Below are 20,161 nucleotides of genomic sequence, written 5' to 3'. Positions count from 1 at the left end.
AGTAAAAAATATATGAGCATTTCAATTATTTATTGAAAAGTTTATTCACTCAGTAAATAGCAAATATGTAATTAGATTTTCATAATTTAACACTTTAAACTGTTGTCTTCTGACTAGACTAAAATCACAATCCTCGGGATAGATTAAGTGTTTGAGTTACCCAAAATGACCTGGGAACATTGAAAATGTTAAAGTGCAATTTTTGTATTAATTAACTTAAGCCAGAAATACAAAGTGTAGATTTTATTTCAAAAGACTTCCTATGATCCATTTGAATTAGTACCTTACAAAAATTAATTGTTTCCCTTGATGTATGACATGTTGCACCGTTCAGTTGAAACCACATATTCTGCACAGTAGCGACGTTTCCAGGTTTATTTCCAAAAAAAATATGGACCAATCCCTCCACCAGACAAAGAACCACACCAAACAGTTGTGGATGCATTGGTTGTTCTAGTATTACTGGTGGGTTTTCTTCATCTCAGATATTACAATTTTGTTTGATTACGTATCCACCAATTTCAAAATGAGCATCATCACTAAAGATGATTTGGTTAATAAAATCAGCATTTTCTTCTTTTACTGCAATACAATTAACAAATGTATAACGTAATCCATAATCAGTTGGCATTCTTGTGTTCACTGAATTTGGAAGCCTTTAAATAAAGATCCTTATGCAAAATATTGAACAAAGTGCTTTATTTAATGCTTAATTGCTCTGAACGATGACGAATTATTGCGTTTGGTTCTGCAGTTCTGTTCTATCACTGACAGTTCCAATATTTTCTTGTGAACAACCACTACGTCTATAAGTTTTATTCGGTAGGCAAAAAATCATTTAGGAAATTTGATAAGACGACGGAAAAAGATTATTAGATAAAACGGTGAAGAATCATGTGGGAAGGAAAATGAGGATGCAGAATCCAAAGGTGTGCTTGACGAAAGAAAGGAAAGAAGAAATAGTTGCCACGCTTTTCCCAGAGACAAGAAATGAAATGTGCCATTTGACGAAAAGGTTGATTTATGGACTGGACAAAAATTGAAAGTGAAGACATTTCTCAGAATTGGCGGAAGCAATAAAAATATTGAACGCTAAAATAATAAGGTCATTAGTAACATCTGTAAAGAAGGAGAATCTACAGTAATAGATGCAAGAAGACGGTATTAGATGGATCGTCCCTACCGAAATATTTGTTTGATATTTTCAACATTTAAGAGATAACAATATCTTTGAACACCAATACTCTAATATTGGACGGGAAATTTTACTTATTTTTGTGTGCTTCATTTATGATAATTTATTTATTACTGTTTAAGTTCTCTGTTAGACTACCTACTTGTTAGGGTTTCACAGTTTGCCTTATTGAAAAGTATTAAATTTTCATTTAGGTATGTAGGCAGAGGGCTCGTGACGAACGGAAATAACCTTTCTCTTAAATTATGGTATGAGAATTACTAAAGTAGGGTTAAAAAAATAGTTTTCACGACATAATTTGAGAAAACAAACTTATTTCTAAAGGTCAAAGGTAGCCTTTGTATAAATATACCCCCATTCAAAGTCACATCCATGAACAGAACACTTTTTTAGTGCCTATGTTATTTTTTACAATAAACCGCGTGTGCTTTAACCTAGTATTTTAATTAATGAAAAAGACAACAACGTGATTGATCAAAATACAAATTGATCAGAAAAGTTTGATTCCAGCAAACAATAGCTATTTTATAGTTTTTCAAACTGGAGAAAAATTTCTCCCTTTGTTATAACTAATGAAACTTAACTTCACGAGAGAACTAAGACCAAAGTTGGGATCCATTTTAGTGGTAGATACCTACCTTATTTTGATGTAAAGTGTATTGGGACATACCTTGAACGCGATCGAAATTGATATGACGAATAAAGTAGGTACATTTTTAAATTGCCTACATCTGTTTTGATTCTAACTTCCATGACTATATCCTGTCTATTTACCTACATATAACAAAATAAATATAAAATTGTACGTTTGATAGTTTGACCATGAGAATAATTTATATTCTTTACGGTCTTTCCCCACAAAAATGTAAGAGCACGTAGGCTTAACTAATATCAAATAGTTCTAATGTGTCGTGCTGTTTGACTATGTACAAATCTAATTTGTAAGCAACATATGAGTTCTAAAAAAGTGTAGGCTTATTTAAATAATGAAATAAGTATGTATTGTGGTTTTTAACTTTTGCGTTACACATTATTAAGTTATATGTTTACTAGGACATAAGTGTAGAAGTATTTATTTTTGCAAACCATTCAAACTACTCAAATTTTATTTTAGTTTTAATTTAGCTGAAATTTGAAGAACAGGTTCTCTACAGGGTGTCCCGAAATTCATGCAACCAAATTTGGTCACAGATTCTTAAGACAAATTTAGGGGACCCGTATTTTTTATTTTTGCCAAGTGGCCACCTCTTTCGGAGTTGCAGCCCCCTGAAGTCCGCCCCTAAATTTGGTATAAGGGGTTTTCTGACATGTGGAATCTGATGGTGGTATGTTTTTTGGCGGGGAACCTCTTTAAGACAATATTTTGTGGGCCCCCTTGTCTTTGGAGCCAAAAAAATTTGATCGCATAATTAAATTTCTTAAAAATTATCAGTCCAGTAGAAAGCCATTTTTAGAAACTTTTTGTCTCTTTATACTTTTTTCGTAAAACGCAATGTTTTCGAGAAAAATGTCAAAATGTGATCGAATGCATATCGTGATTCGCCAGTCCTCAAAAACATTGCGTTTTACGAAACAAATATCAAGAGACAAAAAAGTTTCTAAATTCAATGGCTTTCTAGCTAATAATTAAAAAAAAAAAATCATATTTGCGACCAAATTTTTCTGGTTCCAAAGACAAGGGGGGGGCACGAAAAGCGTAGCACTGTCAGATTCCACATGTCATAAAATCCCTGATGGTGTACCAAATTTAGTGGTTCTCGTACAACATGGTTTTGAGATATAAAAAAGACTTCTTAGGGGCAGATTTCAGGGGGCTGTAACTCCGAAAGAGGGGGCCAGTTGGCAAAAAGAAAAAATACGGGTCCCCTAAATTTGTCTTAAGAATCTATGACCAAATTTTGTTGCATGAATTTCGGGACACCCTGTATATGGGCTTAGAAATCATTCCCTGAAAAATGATAAGGGTCATAATATGACCACTTTAATTTTCGCTATCCGTTTCTAGTCTAGTATAGACAGCTACATAGCAAATGAATTACAATAAAACATATTCTGTAGTTGTGGCATATCCTGACATTATGCAACCAACATTATATATATGATAAAAACTCCAGGCTAGATTTTCCAAGAATTCGCGACCGCTGGCTATATACAGCTGACGTAATCTTAATTTTTCCGTTATTTTATCATGTGTGTACATATCCACGCTTTTCGTTTTTTTGTCCATAGTTTATTATGAGTTCATTGGGTCTTCTTCGACTTTGAACATCTGTGATTCTGTTGTTTGTGATATTGATCCAAGTTTTTGATTTGCTTGAAATCAGCTGATCTCACCTGAGCTGTCAGCAGAAAGCACTCCTAAATATAAACAAGTAGTGTAGTAAACATTGAACGAGTTTTTTAAATTTAAAATCTTATTCAGATCGGATTTCGTTATGAATCAAGATATACATTCTTTGTTAGATAATACCAACTCCGGCACTGTCTGTGAATCTGGTTATGAATCAGTTGTAAGTACATATAATTTTTTTTGTATTCTATTGATTTTTGTTTATAATATTTAGGCGACACAAAATGTGGAATCTGTCGAGGAAGCAAAACCAAATAGGTTTCCGCAATACTTCGCAGCATTTGCAGGTAAGGGCTATTTTTTTCATATAAATGTAACATATGGAAGTATAGTGTGTAATGAAACCATATGAACGTTCAGTCCTTCCACATAAAATATATCGCCCTTTGAGTGCAGAACAAAAATGCAAATTTTTTAATTTTCTACATAGATTAGTTTTCCTCTCAAGGGAAGATTTTATAATATGTGTTTTTGGTGCATGGCAATTACAAATTTGTATTCTTTTTTTCCACTATTTTTCAAAATACCTAAAATATTGTAAACAAAACAGTTGCAAAGCTCAAAAGTCCATTTTCCTCTTTCAGGGAGGCATTCAATATAGACATGTTTATTAGATCTATTTAGGCGCTACTCAGCCTAAAATTTTTTTGTATCTATATGTATATTATTGGTGGCTTTCTATTAATTTTTTCCACAGCTACTTTATCTGCATTGGCTGCTGGTACAGTACTTGGTTGGACATCTCCAATTTTAGAAGAGCTGGAACAAGGACATTTCAGGAATATATCGTTAACAAATGATCAAATAGGATGGATTGGATCCTTTGTCACTTTAGGAGGAATGGCTATATGTATACCAGCGGGATTCTTGTGTGATCTTATTGGTAGAAAGAAAACTCTACTTCTGTTAATTTTTCCATTTACAATTGGATGGTTGTTAATTTTATTGGCCAAAAATGTTTTAATGTTATATTTCGGTCGGTTAATAACAGGATTGGCAGCAGGAGCATGTTGCATTGCTGCTCCATTATATACCAGTGAAATTGCGCATAAAACTTTAAGGGGTACCTTAGCTAGTTACTTTCAGTTGATGGTAACAGTAGGCATATTGTTAGCTTATTTAATTGGGAAATATTTGACCGCTTTACAGTTTACGATTTGGTGCGCATGTTTACCTTTCGGTTTCGTTATATTATTCATGATTCAACCTGAATCACCCACGTACTTAATTAAAAAAGGTTTTTACGATGAGGCTAAATCGTCCCTGGTAAAATTACGGGGACAGTTGTATAACGTAGATAGCGAATTCAATGAAACCGAAGCCTGTTTAAAAGAGAGTTCGAGAAGCACTATATCTTTACGAGAAACTATAAGGAAGAAAACGGTTATAAAAGCTTTCATTATAACTTTTGCTTTATATTTTTTCCAGCAGTTTTCTGGTGTAAACGTTATTATTTTCTATACCACTGATATTTTTAAGGCATCTGGTACAAAGTTAGACCCTCAAACCGCCGCTATATTGGTAGGGGTGTTTCAAGTTATTACAACATTCATTTCCTCCCTTACAATCGATAAGTTGGGACGAAGGATTTTGCTCTTAACTTCAGCTCTGCTAATTTCAGTGTCTACGTTACTGTTAGCTGTATATTTTACGGTTAAATATCGTGCACATGTTGATAGCAATATATTAGCAGAATGGAGCTTTTTACCGGTTACATCTGTTTCTATTTTTATTATCGCATATTCGTTAGGCTTAGGGCCGATTCCATGGGTTATCGCTGTTGAAGTGTTTCCTACTGAAATACAAAGCATTACTAGTTCAATAGGTGGGACGTTTAATTGGTTTTTAGCATTCGTCCTTACGAAAAGTTACCTATCAATTGCAGACGTTATAGGCCAAGACAGTACTTTTTATATTTTCAGCTTTCTCTCATTGGCAGGTGTTATTTTCATTTATTTTGTTTTACCTGAAACCAAAGGGAAGACCAATATTGAAATACAAACGGCCTTAGAAAATTAATGAAAAAATATGCTGAGTGTATTATTACATAAAGGTAAAAAAGATATATACACTTATTTTCATAGTACCTACCAACAAAGGGTGAATAAATGTTAGATAAATGTTATAAAAGATTTGTCTTGAAAGAACAGTTCCTTTAAATCGTATATTTTATATATAGGCATATAAAGATATCTTTGTGCATTACAAAGATTTAGTAAAAAAATTTCTTGGAAAAGTAAACTGAAATTTAATTTTAAGTACTTAATAATTTGTGGTCATATGTTTTTAAAACATGCAGTATATTTTTGAAATAGTTTTCAATATCATATTAGTTGTTTCAATAAAGTATAAATTAAATGATTTTTAAGTTTTTAACACAGAGCCGCAAGCTATAATTTGACAATTTTTTTATCCGATTTTCAAAAACGAGATATTATTTAAAAATACTACAAACTAATGCTTAATACCAATTTTTTCAGGTAATTGTTTTTTTCTTATCATGGAACGACATATTTTTTTTTACTAGATATGACATATTTGGAATCTGTTTATGATAATTTGATTTTCAGGAAAAATTTAGAGGTAAAATACACTCAATTGTAATAAATTATAATTTTTTATAGAAAAAAATAAGGCACACTGGATTTTGTACTGTTTGAACCATTATCGAGCTGTTATACATAGCCTCTATAAATGTTTACAAGTCACGTGATCAGTAATTTTATTTCCATCACGTTGGCAATTAAATTTTCGTAAAATTAAAAATTATTAAAACAAGGTCAATATTACATTAAAATACAATATTATGTTTCACCAACTGGTGATTGGTTTAATTTTTCACGAAATTCTATTCAGCCAATCAGCGATCGCATCATCTCGAGGTAGACGCAACGGTTTGTCATTGTTCATTGTAAACGAATCATTATAATGACGCTAAGATTTAGGGATTTTTTATTGACAATACCAATCGTGCAATGTTGGTTGTCTAAGGTAGGCGGTCGTGGCTTGTAATCTATATGAAGGCTCGGTATTAGATACGAATTCGTGTCATGACAATACTATTTTTTAACTAACCACGTGAATTTCGCCAATAAAGCAAACTTGTAACATTTGTAGGTTTTTCCGTTTTTCTTTTGACTGAAGAGATAAGACCGATGCGCGATGGTGTAATCGCACACACTTGTACCTAAATATATGTATTTTAACATTTCATACGAGTTTTAATATAAGTACCTATTTTTCTTTATAAATAAGAATTCGCATGCAGATAACCACAACTTTTACACAAATAAATATAAACTATAATATTACACTGAAGATATAAAAAAAGTTACGCGAGATTATGTTAGCCAGTACTTTGGCTAACTTATGACTCCAAAACGCAACCTACTGTACATGGGTACCTCATAAGATCTAATCTAATCAAATAAATACCAGAACTTTAACAGGATACAATAAGGGTTTTTTGGCGAGCCAAACCACATCAAACCCGGTTAGCTCGAGTTTGATTGTGTTAAGAGTTTGAGTTAACATTTGACAGAACTCGCAAAAATTCTTTTGGTTTGGATATCTAATCAATAATAAAATCGTAACCTATAATCTATGATAGTGCTCGTAGCTCAAGTTGTTTGATTATTTCTTATATACTATAATTATTCCTAATCTGAAATGCACATCCATGAAATAACGTTAATGTATAGATGGTTATTAAATCAAAATGGGTTTACCTTTTCACAAATATCTATTCCCACGTAAATGTATCGTCTAAAAGGAAGTTAATAAAGATCTATACAGTACAATATAGAAAATGCATATCTACGATTAAAGTTATTTGGATCCTCGATTACTATTTTTTTATTATCAATTTTAAATATTACTTTGTATTTTTTGCAAAGTGAATCCATTATCAAATTTACAACTTATACCTATCCAAACCTCTAAAAAAACGAAGTAGTGTACGATGTGTAGTGTACGATGGTACGAAACAGAAAATAAATAAACAAAGATAGAAATATTAACTTATTATCCAAACCAACCCACAAGTCCGGTTTGATGGTTAGGCAAACTCTGCCAAACCGGGTTAACTACATTTCTCGCCAAAACGTCAAACCTCAAAAAACTATAGTTAACCGGGTTAGCGGTTTTCTCGCCAAAAAACCCTTAATGATCTAAACAGATAAGACAACTTTAATTTAATTTGAATATACTGATATCTAAAGTTGGCCGTGTTCAGAAAATCACATCGATGACGATTCGATGAGCAATCGTTTGCTGAATACGCCTGGAAATAACAATAAGTAATCGAATGATCTATATTGAGTTAGTGAGATTGCTTGATTACTTACATTGAACCATAAAGTTACAGACGAGCCGGCGAAGCAAGAAGAGCGCCAGAAGAAAGGGCCCTAGCCGGCGGGGCCCAGCCAGGACAAAAGGAGGTCCCACAAAGCGCCTACACCGGTCGCATTTGCGGTCGGGGTAGACGACGGATGGGGCCCACCTACGAACGCTGTCCAGGCCTACACGAGATGAGGCAGGATAAAGAGGGATAATCCCCCTCGATCCCAAATCATTGAGGCCAATTTCTAACCATGGAATAATGGCACGCGGCGCAATGGGAAAATTTATGTATCAGTCAGTATCATCGTCTATATAGCTGTTTTATTCAAGTCACTGAAGTCTAATTTGAATCGCAAAATGAGGAAGACTAGACACTCCATGCGCAAAATATTCATGTTTAAATATAAAAAAAATCTGTATAATAAATACAACCAATAGAAGTGAGAAAAAATATGCATTCAGAAAAACTCATCGAAATTGGCCACCGACACATGATCCGTGAATTAGCGATGATTCGATTACTGTCGTCTGAATGTAGCCATTTTCTTTGTAGTAAATTTGTTTATTAAATATTTCTGCAGGGATATAATTATAGGGATGCAGTTAGGGCATTGCCTGAAGGTATAGAATTTAATATAACCACTCACTTTTCACATTCAAAATAAGAAAATCATTTTCCATGCATAAAATTTCCGCCTCATCAGTATGCCCTCGAATTTTCATTTTTAACTTTCCATATGTACATAGAATAACTTATTACCTAGTTGCCATTGACTACAGGTTTAATTAAGTAAACTATTAGACAGAGCGGTGTTCGGTGTTAGATTTACGATTCACGATTCCGAGGACTACTGCGTCACGGATGTTGATTGACGAATGACTTGAGGGGAAGGAAAACTGATATACGAAATAAATCCGATTCCGCCCACCGATGCCAATTATGTTATCGCATGGTTTTGAAACAGGAATTTGATTATATTTTTGTTATAATAAATTGAAAAACTATTTTTGTACAAAATATTAAATATGTATGTATATTAAGAACTGTATACTTAAAAATCGACCCCGATAAAGGGAATTAGTATCGACGATTTGAATCCCCAAGGTGCAGTTTATCTATATCTCTGATATATCTTTATCTATGGTCTGCATATAGAGAATTTATTGGTATCCCATGTTATATCTGTTCTGTGACTTCTGTGTGTCACATGTTACAAGATTACTGTCACTGTCATAGCCATTTATTATTTGTTATTTATCTTTATCTTTATTCTTTACTTATGTTTTGTAGTTGGAAAAAGTTAACAAACAAAATACGTGGTGATAGTTCGTTAAAAGGGTAAATAAGTTTCATGTGACTATTTTATATTATCATAAATTTGGTGTTAAAATTGACTTCACGGAATTTATAAAAATGGAAGAAACTTTTTCACAATGTGAAAATGAACAAAACTGTGAAGGTGAAGAATGTGGTGTTACCCACCAAAATTGTTGTCATAATTCAACATTGCTTTTGTTAACAGAAGAGAAAATGAGAAGAAAACTACAATTTTTTTTCATGAACCCTATAGAAAAGTGGCAAGCAAAAAAAAGGGTTCCTTATAAGTTTATTGTACAAGTTACGAAAATAATTATGGTAACAATGCAGCTATGTCTGTTTGCCTATAGCAGTTACAATCATGTTAATTATACGTGGGATAACAGAATAACATTTTCACATTTGTTCTTAAAAGGTTGGGATTCTACTCGAGAGATAAATGCATATCCACCAGGGTCTGGTCCATTAGCTATTTACAAGATAGATGAATTCTATTCAACAATTAACTACGCTTACAAAGGCTATGCCAACGTTGGGGATGCGGTGGGATCCTATTCATATGCCAACGAAGATAATACTATGACGAATATGTTACTATGTCTCTACCAATACAAAAAGGGAATTATTTTTGGATTCAATGAATCCTATGTGTTTGACAGTGAGATTATTGAACAATGTTTAAATATATCTGTGCCAATTGAAGGACTTTTGGATTCTAAACAATATCTGGCTGGTAACAAAATAGATATAAATTTTTCTGCTTTGGTTAGTGCAGAATTAATGTTTTCTCTTAAAACTGTGAATTTAAAAGCAGCAGGTAGAATTACAGCTCCAAACTGTTATCGGTTTGATATAACTATATTATTTGACAATGAAGATCATGACGGGCAAATGTTACTATCTTTGGATGCCGTACCGTATCGATTAATGTGCAAAGGTGATGTAGAGTATGTTACTGACAACGAAATTGACACATTTGTTCGAAGTTTAGTTAATTACTTGGTAATAATTATTTGTATAACGTCATTTATGCTTTGTAGTAGAGCTGTTTGGAGGGCTCAGCAGTTAAAATTTATAACAAACAAATTTTTTGAGTCCCATTTTGAACAGCCACTAAGTCATCATGACAGAATGAAGTTTCTTAACTTGTGGTATATAATGATTATTATAAATGATATTTTAATAATTATTGGATCCTCAATCAAAGAACAGATTGAACGAAAAGAATTTACTAGTGATCAGTGGAATGTGTGTAGTTTATTTTTAGGAGTAGGTAATATGTTAGTTTGGTTTGGGGTTTTACGCTACTTAGGTTTTTTCAAAACGTATAATGTTGTTATACTAACACTGCAAAAAGCCGCTCCACAAGTTGCGCGATTTCTAATCTGTACGTTGTTGATTTATGCAGGATTTACATTTTGTGGCTGGTTAATATTTGGACCCTATCATTTAAAATTTAGGTCTTTGTCGACTACTTCAGAATGTCTGTTTTCATTGATTAACGGAGACGACATGTTTGCAACATTTTCTATCATGTCTGCAAAGTCCCCGTTATTGTGGTATTTCAGTAGATTGTATTTGTATTCCTTTATAAGTTTGTACATCTACATAATATTAAGCTTATTCATTTCTGTAATAATGGACGCGTACGACACCATAAAACTTTATTACAAGGAAGGTTTTCCCAAAAGTAGTTTGGAATGTTTTATAGGCGACACTAATTTTGAGGAAGTATCAAGTGGTATATTTAGAAGCAGTTCCAATGATAGTCTGGGTGGATTGATGAAAAATTTATGCTGTTGTAAAACTGTTCACAAATCGTATTCTAGTTTATCAGGGATAAGCGAGGCAACAGAAACTTGCAGGCAAAATGTTTCAGTATAGAAAAAACTCTAATTGTAAATAGTTAATCGACCATGTTTATTTAAAAAATTATATCTGTGTGTCGGATAACTTTACATAAAAATGATGGCATTTATCATATGAATTTTTGTCGTCAGATGACCTATAACCACTATTTGTAAATAATTGTATGAATCGGCAAATGCATAATATTAAAGTGTTTATAACATTTGTAACTTTATCAATTCTATTAATTTAAATATTGATGTATATAAACTATTATGTACCATATTTCTTTTTATGATTATCCTAAGCTAAAATGACTGTTCTCAGATTTATTTTTTCTTAAGAACTCTACAGTTTTTAGAAGTATCGAAGAGGATATTGCAAGATGTATATTTATTTGTCAAATTCAAAGAAAAAGCAATTATAAGAAGATAGTGATACAAATTCTAAGTGAATTATGAAATTATAGAAATGATGACATGACTTTAAATCTTTGAGTACATTGAATGCAGGCAATGTAAAAATAATATAGTTAAAAATAAAAACAATAAATAATTACGTATCAGTAAAAATACACCTATTGCTAGCATATCTCGTATAAAAAAATAGATAACCAGATGATTTCATGAAGCATGGTCCTATTTGAAATTCAGAAGTATAAAAATAACAAAGTCAAGGTGGTAAAAGATAATTATTGGGTAAAATAATTTTATTTGGTCAAAAAAAATTTGAGTATTCAATTTCAACATTTTGACTATTGAAAAAAGTTTTAAAAAATATACCAGAACTTTGTGTAGTAGAATATTTGTAGAACTGGGCACGTTTCACTTGAGCTCTGAATATATAAATAAAAAAGCCCACTTGATGAAATGTGATGGAAATGTGGGTAACCATTGTCCTCCACTCCACTACTTTGCCACTGCACATCCTACCATCAGGTCTCAAATAAATTGGATTTACAATACATGTATGTTTTGATATTGAAATACTGACAATATTTTTACTGTTCCAAACAAAATTATTGGTCCCGTGGCTTGTAACCATTTATGAAGACTACATAATTTCAAAGTACTTTTAAATTATTATTTTTTTTGTAATTGGAGAATTTATTTTTTCTTGGCAAGTAGCTATTTTTTCATTTGGTTTATTCACATTTTTTTTTACTCTATATTGACATACCATGACATTTTATACAATATTGTTATATCCACATTCAAAAAATTTTCACATAAAACAATCGATACTCATGTTTTTCATGACACCATCAATTCAAACAGTTTATGATTTAGAAACAGACATTTTTTTATTAGGATTTTGTCAGGAATATTGCAATACCCTGTATACTCAAAATATTAGTTTTATAATTTTTGTAAATTTTAATTGTACGTACCATTTTAGGCTATTTCTGTTAGTTATTTTACTTTCTAGATTTCTCAATAAAAGTTATTTCTTTTTATTGCTACCAAAATTTATTATTAAATTATTATTTTTAAGCCACGTATGCATGGGCATGCTTTTTGTCGTTGTACTGCAATGGAGTTTTACTATCTGTGTTGAAAAATTGTTTTTAAATGCAAGTGCACAAAGGTTCTTTCGGTGTGCACTTCTCTTTAAAATAATGTGTTGATGGCGTAAAAGTCCACTTTGGTACGAAGATGAAAAACCTGCGCTTGTGCATGTAAGGTCTTATTGTACATATTTTGTTGAATTTATGTTATGTAAATATGTATACAATAAAATTTATGTATGAAAATTCTCTTTTTAATTTGATATATTTTAACAGTATATGCATTCTAATAAAAGTGGTAAGATTTTTCTGTAACAAAAAAGAAACGAGAAAGAGTGGAAAAGAATAAGTTTTCAATAATCATATTTTCAGTAAAAACTTTGTGTTCTATTACAAAATAAATAATTTTAAATTGCAAAAAAATTAATAAGCAAATTATAACAAACCCCTTTTGTTGCGCCTTGTTTGTAGCCGTGACGTAGATTTGATCAAATTCTCAAATGAGGAGCTATGACCCCAAAGTTTTCGAAATATAAATGTATACAATGTAGAAGCTCTTTCGACGTATGTCAAGAATTAACTTCCTTGTGCGAAAATAAACGATTAGATCAAATTACTTTAATATAATTTTACTTCCTTAAAAAAAGTTATTGGCTTACATTTTTTTGGAACTTACTTTCTGAGGATATTTCGAGATATTTGGGTTTTTTTGTGTACATGGTTAGAATATAACCAGTGGTGACTGGTGTGGGGGGCTTTGAAAAAGACTAAATATGTGGGCTCCCTATTATTGCTGGTCCCTAAATCTGCAAAATGTTTACATGTGGTTATGGTTACCGTTACAGATGGATTGGGAGTAGCCCATAACCAAATTATACCTATTCATCACTTTTCTTATTAAACGTAATTTTTTTACCAGTGATGTAAAATTTTGTCTCCGATGTATTGTTTCTTGGTGTTTTTTAAAAGATTGTAAACGTTTAAATTAGATTGTAAAGACTAACATTTGCAGTGTTATCTTTTGAAAAATCAATGGTGCGAGAAATACCAAAGTTTAATGAAAAAGTAATTGAAAAGTTTATTTCAGACAAAAGCAGAATAGACTCACTATAAAAAATAATGTTGAGCACATTTTCCGTGTATTTCAATAGTACTTAAATTAAAACTACCCAATTATATTTGATCTTTTTTTTCAATACTTGTATCTAAATATTTCTGCCTTCTCTGGTCAAGAGCGCCCACTGAGTATAACTCATTTTTTATTTAAAACACCTTAAATTTTCTTGATTTTCTTGCGATTTTTTTTTTGTCGCGAGAGATTTTGAAAGTATAGTTATTAAAATACCATTTTATTTAGTGTAAAATAGTGACTTGTGTGTCACTAGAATCGATAGTTCCTCAAATAAATGGATTTAAATTTTCTTTTTAAATTTGAAAGTATTCTGGTATAATTAAACCTTAATTAGACCTACTTACATTTTATTAAAAAGTAAACATTAGAAAAGAGGCAAGTTAACCTACATCATAAATAATAGTTAATATTGTGTTCTTTTTTGTCTCTCACTTAAGTTTATATTTTTTAAATATTTGATTTTTTATTATTGTTCATATTAAAAAAAAGTAAAAACATGTTCAATTTGGACGAGCAAATAATTAAAAAAATAATTCAGTTAAATTACCGTTTACATTTTTTAAGCTAGTTATGGTCAAAAATTGTAAATAAACGGAATTAAAGAAATAATCTATAACAATATACAGGGTGTTTCTGAAATAAGTAAGTTATTCTCTGAAAACAGTCGGAGGGCATGAAAATGAACAACTTTTATTAAATAACTGATGGGCCGGCAAGTAATTTTAGGTGGGATGCGGACATTTGAAAATTTTTAATGAGGTCCAGAAGAAAATTCATATTTCTTACTAATTTTTTATTTTAATTTGTACTCAAATTTAATCTGCTTACTAACCATTAAGAACTCAAATCAGTCACACAATTGTAAAGTACTAGAAAAAATGATAAGGGTGGCACTCAAACGTAAAAATATATTTTTTAAATAATCTATTTCAATAATTTATACTTTAAAAAAATTTTTGGTGATCCAGTATTTTACCTTCCGCGGTCCCCCAGTTGCTGACCGCTGGTCTAAATGCTTGTCTTCGATAAAATTTATTAAGAACTTTAACCCTGTGCATCTTGTGCACATGCGTTGTGTGTTGCAAGTATTAGCCGGCTTCTATGTGAAAGGTGTGGCAGCCAGCCACACAGGAACAGCTTTAAATTTGTTTAAACCTTTGTGAAATTTTGTTTAATTTAAAACATAATGTTTTTAATGTTGCTTAATAATAAAATTTGCTTATTTTCGTGCCCTCTTATCACCGTTTTCAAGAAACTCACTTATTTCAGAAACACTATATACTTTTGATTTTCATTTTCCTTGACTTTATATCGTTCCAATTCAATATTGGTTGAGAGAACATGAATTTTTTCTAAATTGAAATTTACATAATTTCTTCATACTAATTTATATAAAGTGAATACTATTTCCACTACACTATTTAGGGTGTTCTTAGTGGCCTTTATACTTTTAAATAATTTTATATTCATATTAATCTACCTCATGCTAAATAGTATTAAAATATCTCGAAAAGTAAGGGTTATCGTAAAAACTGATTAAAAAAAATTATTTGAAGGCATGTAACTTTTAAGGAAATAAATTAGTCCTAAGGTAACTCGATTTAAATCAGTTTAATTCGAGGAAGGTACCTTTGAACTATGGTGGCTGACTTTCAGAACACCCTGTATAATATAGTTAGTTTTAAGTTTTATTTGGATGCATTTATCTATTTCTCAATGGGAGATTTAAAATTTGACAAAAATAAGTTTTAAAAACAACCTCTAATTGGATATTAGTGTAACAGAATTACCCGCCTTTACCCCCCATCCAAAAAAAAGAAAAAAAATTGCATTAATTTTAGACAAAATGTAATGAAATGCTACATTTTGGAAAATTCCGTAATATTCATTTCCGGATTCTAGGGCAGACGTGTTCTTTTTTGCAAACATCAGCAAAGTCATCATATAATTTGTGATTTGTTTGATGTCATCAGCAAAGTACTGACATAATTTGTGATTTCTTTATGATCGGAGATTCAATATATTAATACTCAAAGAGATAATAAATTTAATCTTCAATATTTGATTATAATTATGAAATAAATAACAAGTCAGATATGTACAAACTTAATTTCTAATAATAAATGATTTGTAAAATGTGCAGTAAACATGATAAGGCAATATTTTATGAAATAATAAAGTATTTTGGCACTAAACCTAATTAAAAAAAAAAAAAAAATTAAATGGGTATATTAAGGTTGTGTTTCTCAATGTAACGTTTTCTGGCATTTGCAATTAGTTGTTCCTTTCTTTCCTTAAACGATTTACTTCTTTCAGAAGCAGATTTTGCAAATGTCGATGCTGCTGTGTTAAACATGAAACTACTGCTTGGAATAGCGGATCCAGAGAAGCTTGAAGTAGAACTTGTGGACTGACTTGAAGTACTCGGCTTTGTACTCTGTTCAGGTATAAAATGAACACGCCCTTCTAAAATATTTGTAATCGTATTGTCCACATTTCTAGTAGTATCTGAAAACAAATTATCTCAACAGGCTTAACAAATTTTTAAATGGAAAATATGACAATATTTCTTCAGCATAGGAGCGTATCAATCCACGATACCCAAGCTAACACGACTCTCACACTATACTTCACATATGCCAGAGATGCAGTGATGTCTTACTTGGACAATGTAGTAAAAGATTAGTACTCGACTCATTTCCCTTCAAAAGGGAAAATGCTTAAAAAATTAGGTAGTGCTATTTGAAAAAAAATGTGGCTAATGTCATAGGTTTATGAAACATAGCGCAAAAAAGGTTTAAGCAACTTGACAAAACGACAATTCCTATATACTAATTGACGTGTTTTAGCGTTTTTGTGAAAACACAACAAAAAATAAAATATGAATGTTTTGCATTATCTATTTCTGGGACGCACTGTATATAGATAAAATGGAAAATAATGGAATAAAAACAAACTCTTTTACATTTGAACTTAGACTAAACCCATACATAATCTTAAGAAATGTTTTTGTGGTTTCAAAATAATACAAACATAACTGAATTATTATTATTAAATTATACTAAAAACCTGGACTTAATGCAAAAAACAATTAAAATTTGGAAAACGAGTTGATTTTTATTTTGCGACGTCCTTTTTATGGTTTTATTATAATCTAATTTTTATGTTTACTTACAGAGATCATTGTACACAGCAGTAAAGGGCACATGTGGTAAAACTTCTCTGACCTGTAGACTCATACGTTGCAATTCAGAATTTAACACAGACCTAGAACTATTTTGCATCTCCAGCCTTTGCTGATTTTCAGCTATTTTTCTTTTTTCCCACTCGATTAATTCTGATGAAGTATAATCTACCGTCTCAATCTAAAAATTGTATACTACATTATAAAACCTGCAACCACAATTTTAATAGTAATTTTTTGATAGTGACTGATTTTTTGAGCTATTTTATGTGTTTTATTTTGATCAGATTAAACTATAATTAAATTGACAAGAAAACTGCATCCTTTCTAGGGAGAACTGTAGGCTTTAGAAAAAAAGAAAATATTAAATTGGCAAGAAAATTAATTATTTCATTATTAATGATCATAAAAAGTTTATTATAGGAATGTTGAATAAGTTCTCGTTGTTTTCCAACATATTCTTTTAAATAAAGCATTAATTTTCACGATAAAACAATGAGAACTTGTTCAATACCCCATAATTTTTTTCAACATACTTTGCAGTGTGTGTGGTGTGCAGGATATATTTTTAAACAAGTGATAAAAGTGAAAATAAACATAATTCAACATTATCTCATAGATGACATGCACATATTACAGTTACACTAGCTTTCCAGCTTTTCACAACGGATTGTGATAATGTTACATACCTTTAATGCTGTTGCGATACTTTGGCGAACAACTTCTGCAAATTCGCTGTCGGAATGATTTTCCTTTTCCAGAGGAGTCAAAAAATGTAATCTATAATTAGTGAGTGGAGAGAACATAAAGAAAAAAACATCACTAAAATATGAGGATCCCAACGTAGTTACCGAAATATTTAGGAAAGGTCTTTCTACGGTTATACATATTGGCTGGATCTTTGTGGCAAATTGAAAAGGATATGATTTAAATTTTATCAATGCTTTTCCATTCGTCAATTTCCCTTCTGGCGTAAAATACAGAGGGATTTTCTTTTCAGATATAAATTGACAAATATTTTTTTTAAATGCATCAAAGTTAGCAACACTTCCAAAGTAATAAGTACTCGTCCCCAATATTTTTTCCAGGGAAACCTTAGTTCCAGGCTAAAACAAAGTACACATTTATAATATTATTGCTAGGCTTTGGTGCACTTGGAGACATGACACAGAGAGAACAGCTAAAACTAGAATGTAGGACAATATAGCCAAACAGCATTATGCTATGAGAAGAACATTGTGAATTTTCCATATTTCCTTTGTTGTGCCTTGGACAAGATTGCAAAACGACATTTTGTGATTTTAAATGGTTCCGTTTGAATTAGATTATCCTTTAGTTCATATTTAACAGCACTATTTTTTTTTTATTTTTCACTAATTGATGTTAATTCAATATTTCAGACACTGATTATGAACTTGAGAGAAACATTTCTATTTAACATGTCAAAAAGTAAAAAGTTCTCCGACTACATATGCTCATAAATTCATTTATAGTGCTTAAACTTAGAATACTGATTAGAAATGTTAAAAAATGCTTTAAAAATTATTAATCGATTGTTTGTGATTGTCTTACATCTCCTATTTTTATATGTTAATCTCTTAAATTTTGTTTTTATGTAAATGACTAAAGAAAGTGATGGCATGTTAAAAGAAAATGGAATGAGCAAATAGAAAGCGGAAGAGATCTAATTCTTATTGAAAATTGTATTAATTGCAAAGTAGAAGTTAACACTGTTAAAACCATCGATTTGACAGTATACTATGGATGTAGAGACAGAGGGCAAGGGGTCAAGATGTAAAATGAGATGAAGTTAAAACTAATAATGAATACAATACTATGTTCTTACAGATTGAACTTTTAATTCAAACTGTGTAATAAATTGTGCAATAAAACGTGTAGTAAAAACGTGCAATAACAACTTTTATGATACTAAAAATTATTTAAAAAACCATAACTTTTAACATGATAGTAGATTTTTTTTTAATGTACTGAGAGAAAAAAGACAATATCAACAGCAGTCTCTCTCGTTTTGTTTGTTTGTTTGTTTACTATGGACGAATGGCACGTATATGAATATAAAAAAATACTTACTGCAACTGCACCAGTAGCGACATTCACTGCTAGATGATCAAATATGGACATACTATTACTAACGTACATATCAACATTTTCCTTCTTTTTGGGATTTTCTATTGACACAGATATCCCAAATGCCAACGTAGCTATTTTATTCAAAATTTTCTGTGATGCCCCTGTATCCGATACAACGTAACCCAATATGAAAAGACTAAGAATAAGTATAGTCCTCAGTAAAAAGAACACTAACCCAAAAGGTAGAAACAAAATAAATAGCAGTAATTTGACATCATTATCTGGCAACCTAAAAATAATAAAATTAATAATCAAATGTAGGTATTAAGAGAATGAATTGCACTTACCTATTTGTTCTAAACAGATGTTTAATCTCAATATTTGACATATTTATAATATTGCTGTTTTAATAAAAAAATATCATAACGGTTAGTTTTTCAATCTTTTTTTTATTTGTTCAAAAGAAACTAGTTCAATCACAAATAAAATTCCAAAATTATTATGTCCGTATTATTAGGCAACAATTTAGTTCACTAGTAAAAGTAAAAAAAAACTATTAAATGTCACGATTGTCAGTGTCACATTTACGGTGCGTTCCATAAACCATACACAATAAGTTCTTTCCTTTGTGATTCAGTGTAGTGTAAATTACACCACACTGAAAACCAGCTGATCAGAGTGGTGCAAAAGTTCTGTTAGGATCAAAGGAATAACGAAGTGTGAGATGGTGTAGCTGTACAATAATATAAGTTTAGGATATATTCTAAATCTGAAAACTGTATTTTTTTCCTAACTAAGCATTAATTATGGACGTCGTAGGTGTTTTTTGTGACGATGACTTTTTAGACAATAGATTGTAGATCTTCATTCAAGTTCGAGTGATAGTGGTGATGAAGTAGAAACTATAATCAGTTCTTTATTTAAAAGAGATAAACGAAATTCAATTAAACAGTATATATGTAGAAGAAATTGTACCCAAATATTCTGATAGAGTTTTTAAAACACTAGGATAAATAAAACACTATTTGATTATTTGGTTCTAAGATACAAGAATTGTGAAATGTTCAAATAGAGCAGACTGCGCATGTCCAGTGCATTTCACTCCTGCTCAGGCTAGGTGTAGATAAACTGCACTAGTGCAAATAACACTGAGCAGTGGAATAAGAAAGTGTGGTGTAAAATGCAACACTCTCTT

The 20,161-nt window shown here is 31.0% G+C and overlaps 3 protein-coding genes across 3 annotated transcripts; 2 read left to right on the top strand and 1 right to left on the bottom strand.

Annotated features, from left to right (window-relative positions):
- The first annotated feature begins 3,366 nt into the window (after positions 1-3,366).
- Positions 3,367-6,258, top strand: LOC108912995 (facilitated trehalose transporter Tret1-like). Its single transcript, XM_018718441.2, has 3 exons — positions 3,367-3,705; positions 3,760-3,832; positions 4,243-6,258. Exons 1-3 carry the CDS (start codon positions 3,631-3,633, stop codon positions 5,562-5,564), a joined length of 1,470 nt encoding a protein of 489 aa, XP_018573957.1. The 5' UTR covers positions 3,367-3,630; the 3' UTR covers positions 5,565-6,258.
- Positions 6,259-9,091: 2,833 nt separating this feature from the next.
- LOC108912993 (mucolipin-3-like) lies at positions 9,092-12,805 on the top strand. Its single transcript, XM_018718438.1, has 2 exons — positions 9,092-9,346; positions 9,410-12,805. Exons 1-2 carry the CDS (start codon positions 9,301-9,303, stop codon positions 11,086-11,088), a joined length of 1,725 nt encoding a protein of 574 aa, XP_018573954.1. The 5' UTR covers positions 9,092-9,300; the 3' UTR covers positions 11,089-12,805.
- Positions 12,806-15,757: 2,952 nt separating this feature from the next.
- LOC108912971 (ancient ubiquitous protein 1) lies at positions 15,758-19,547 on the bottom strand. Its single transcript, XM_018718407.1, has 5 exons — positions 19,314-19,547; positions 18,967-19,255; positions 17,565-17,981; positions 16,867-17,056; positions 15,758-16,199 (listed from the first exon to the last, which is right to left on the bottom strand). The coding sequence occupies exons 1-5, from the start codon at positions 19,352-19,354 to the stop codon at positions 15,910-15,912; spliced, it is 1,227 nt and encodes a 408-aa protein (XP_018573923.1). The 5' UTR covers positions 19,355-19,547; the 3' UTR covers positions 15,758-15,909.
- Between the last annotated feature and the right edge of the window lie 614 nt (positions 19,548-20,161).

The sequence above is a fragment of the Anoplophora glabripennis genome, unplaced genomic scaffold (assembly GCF_000390285.2).
Source record: "Anoplophora glabripennis isolate ALB-LARVAE unplaced genomic scaffold, Agla_2.0 scaffold253, whole genome shotgun sequence".
Taxonomy (NCBI): Eukaryota; Metazoa; Arthropoda; class Insecta; order Coleoptera; family Cerambycidae; genus Anoplophora; species Anoplophora glabripennis.
Note: the sequence above shows the minus strand (reverse complement) of the source record. Positions and strands in the feature narration are given on the sequence as shown.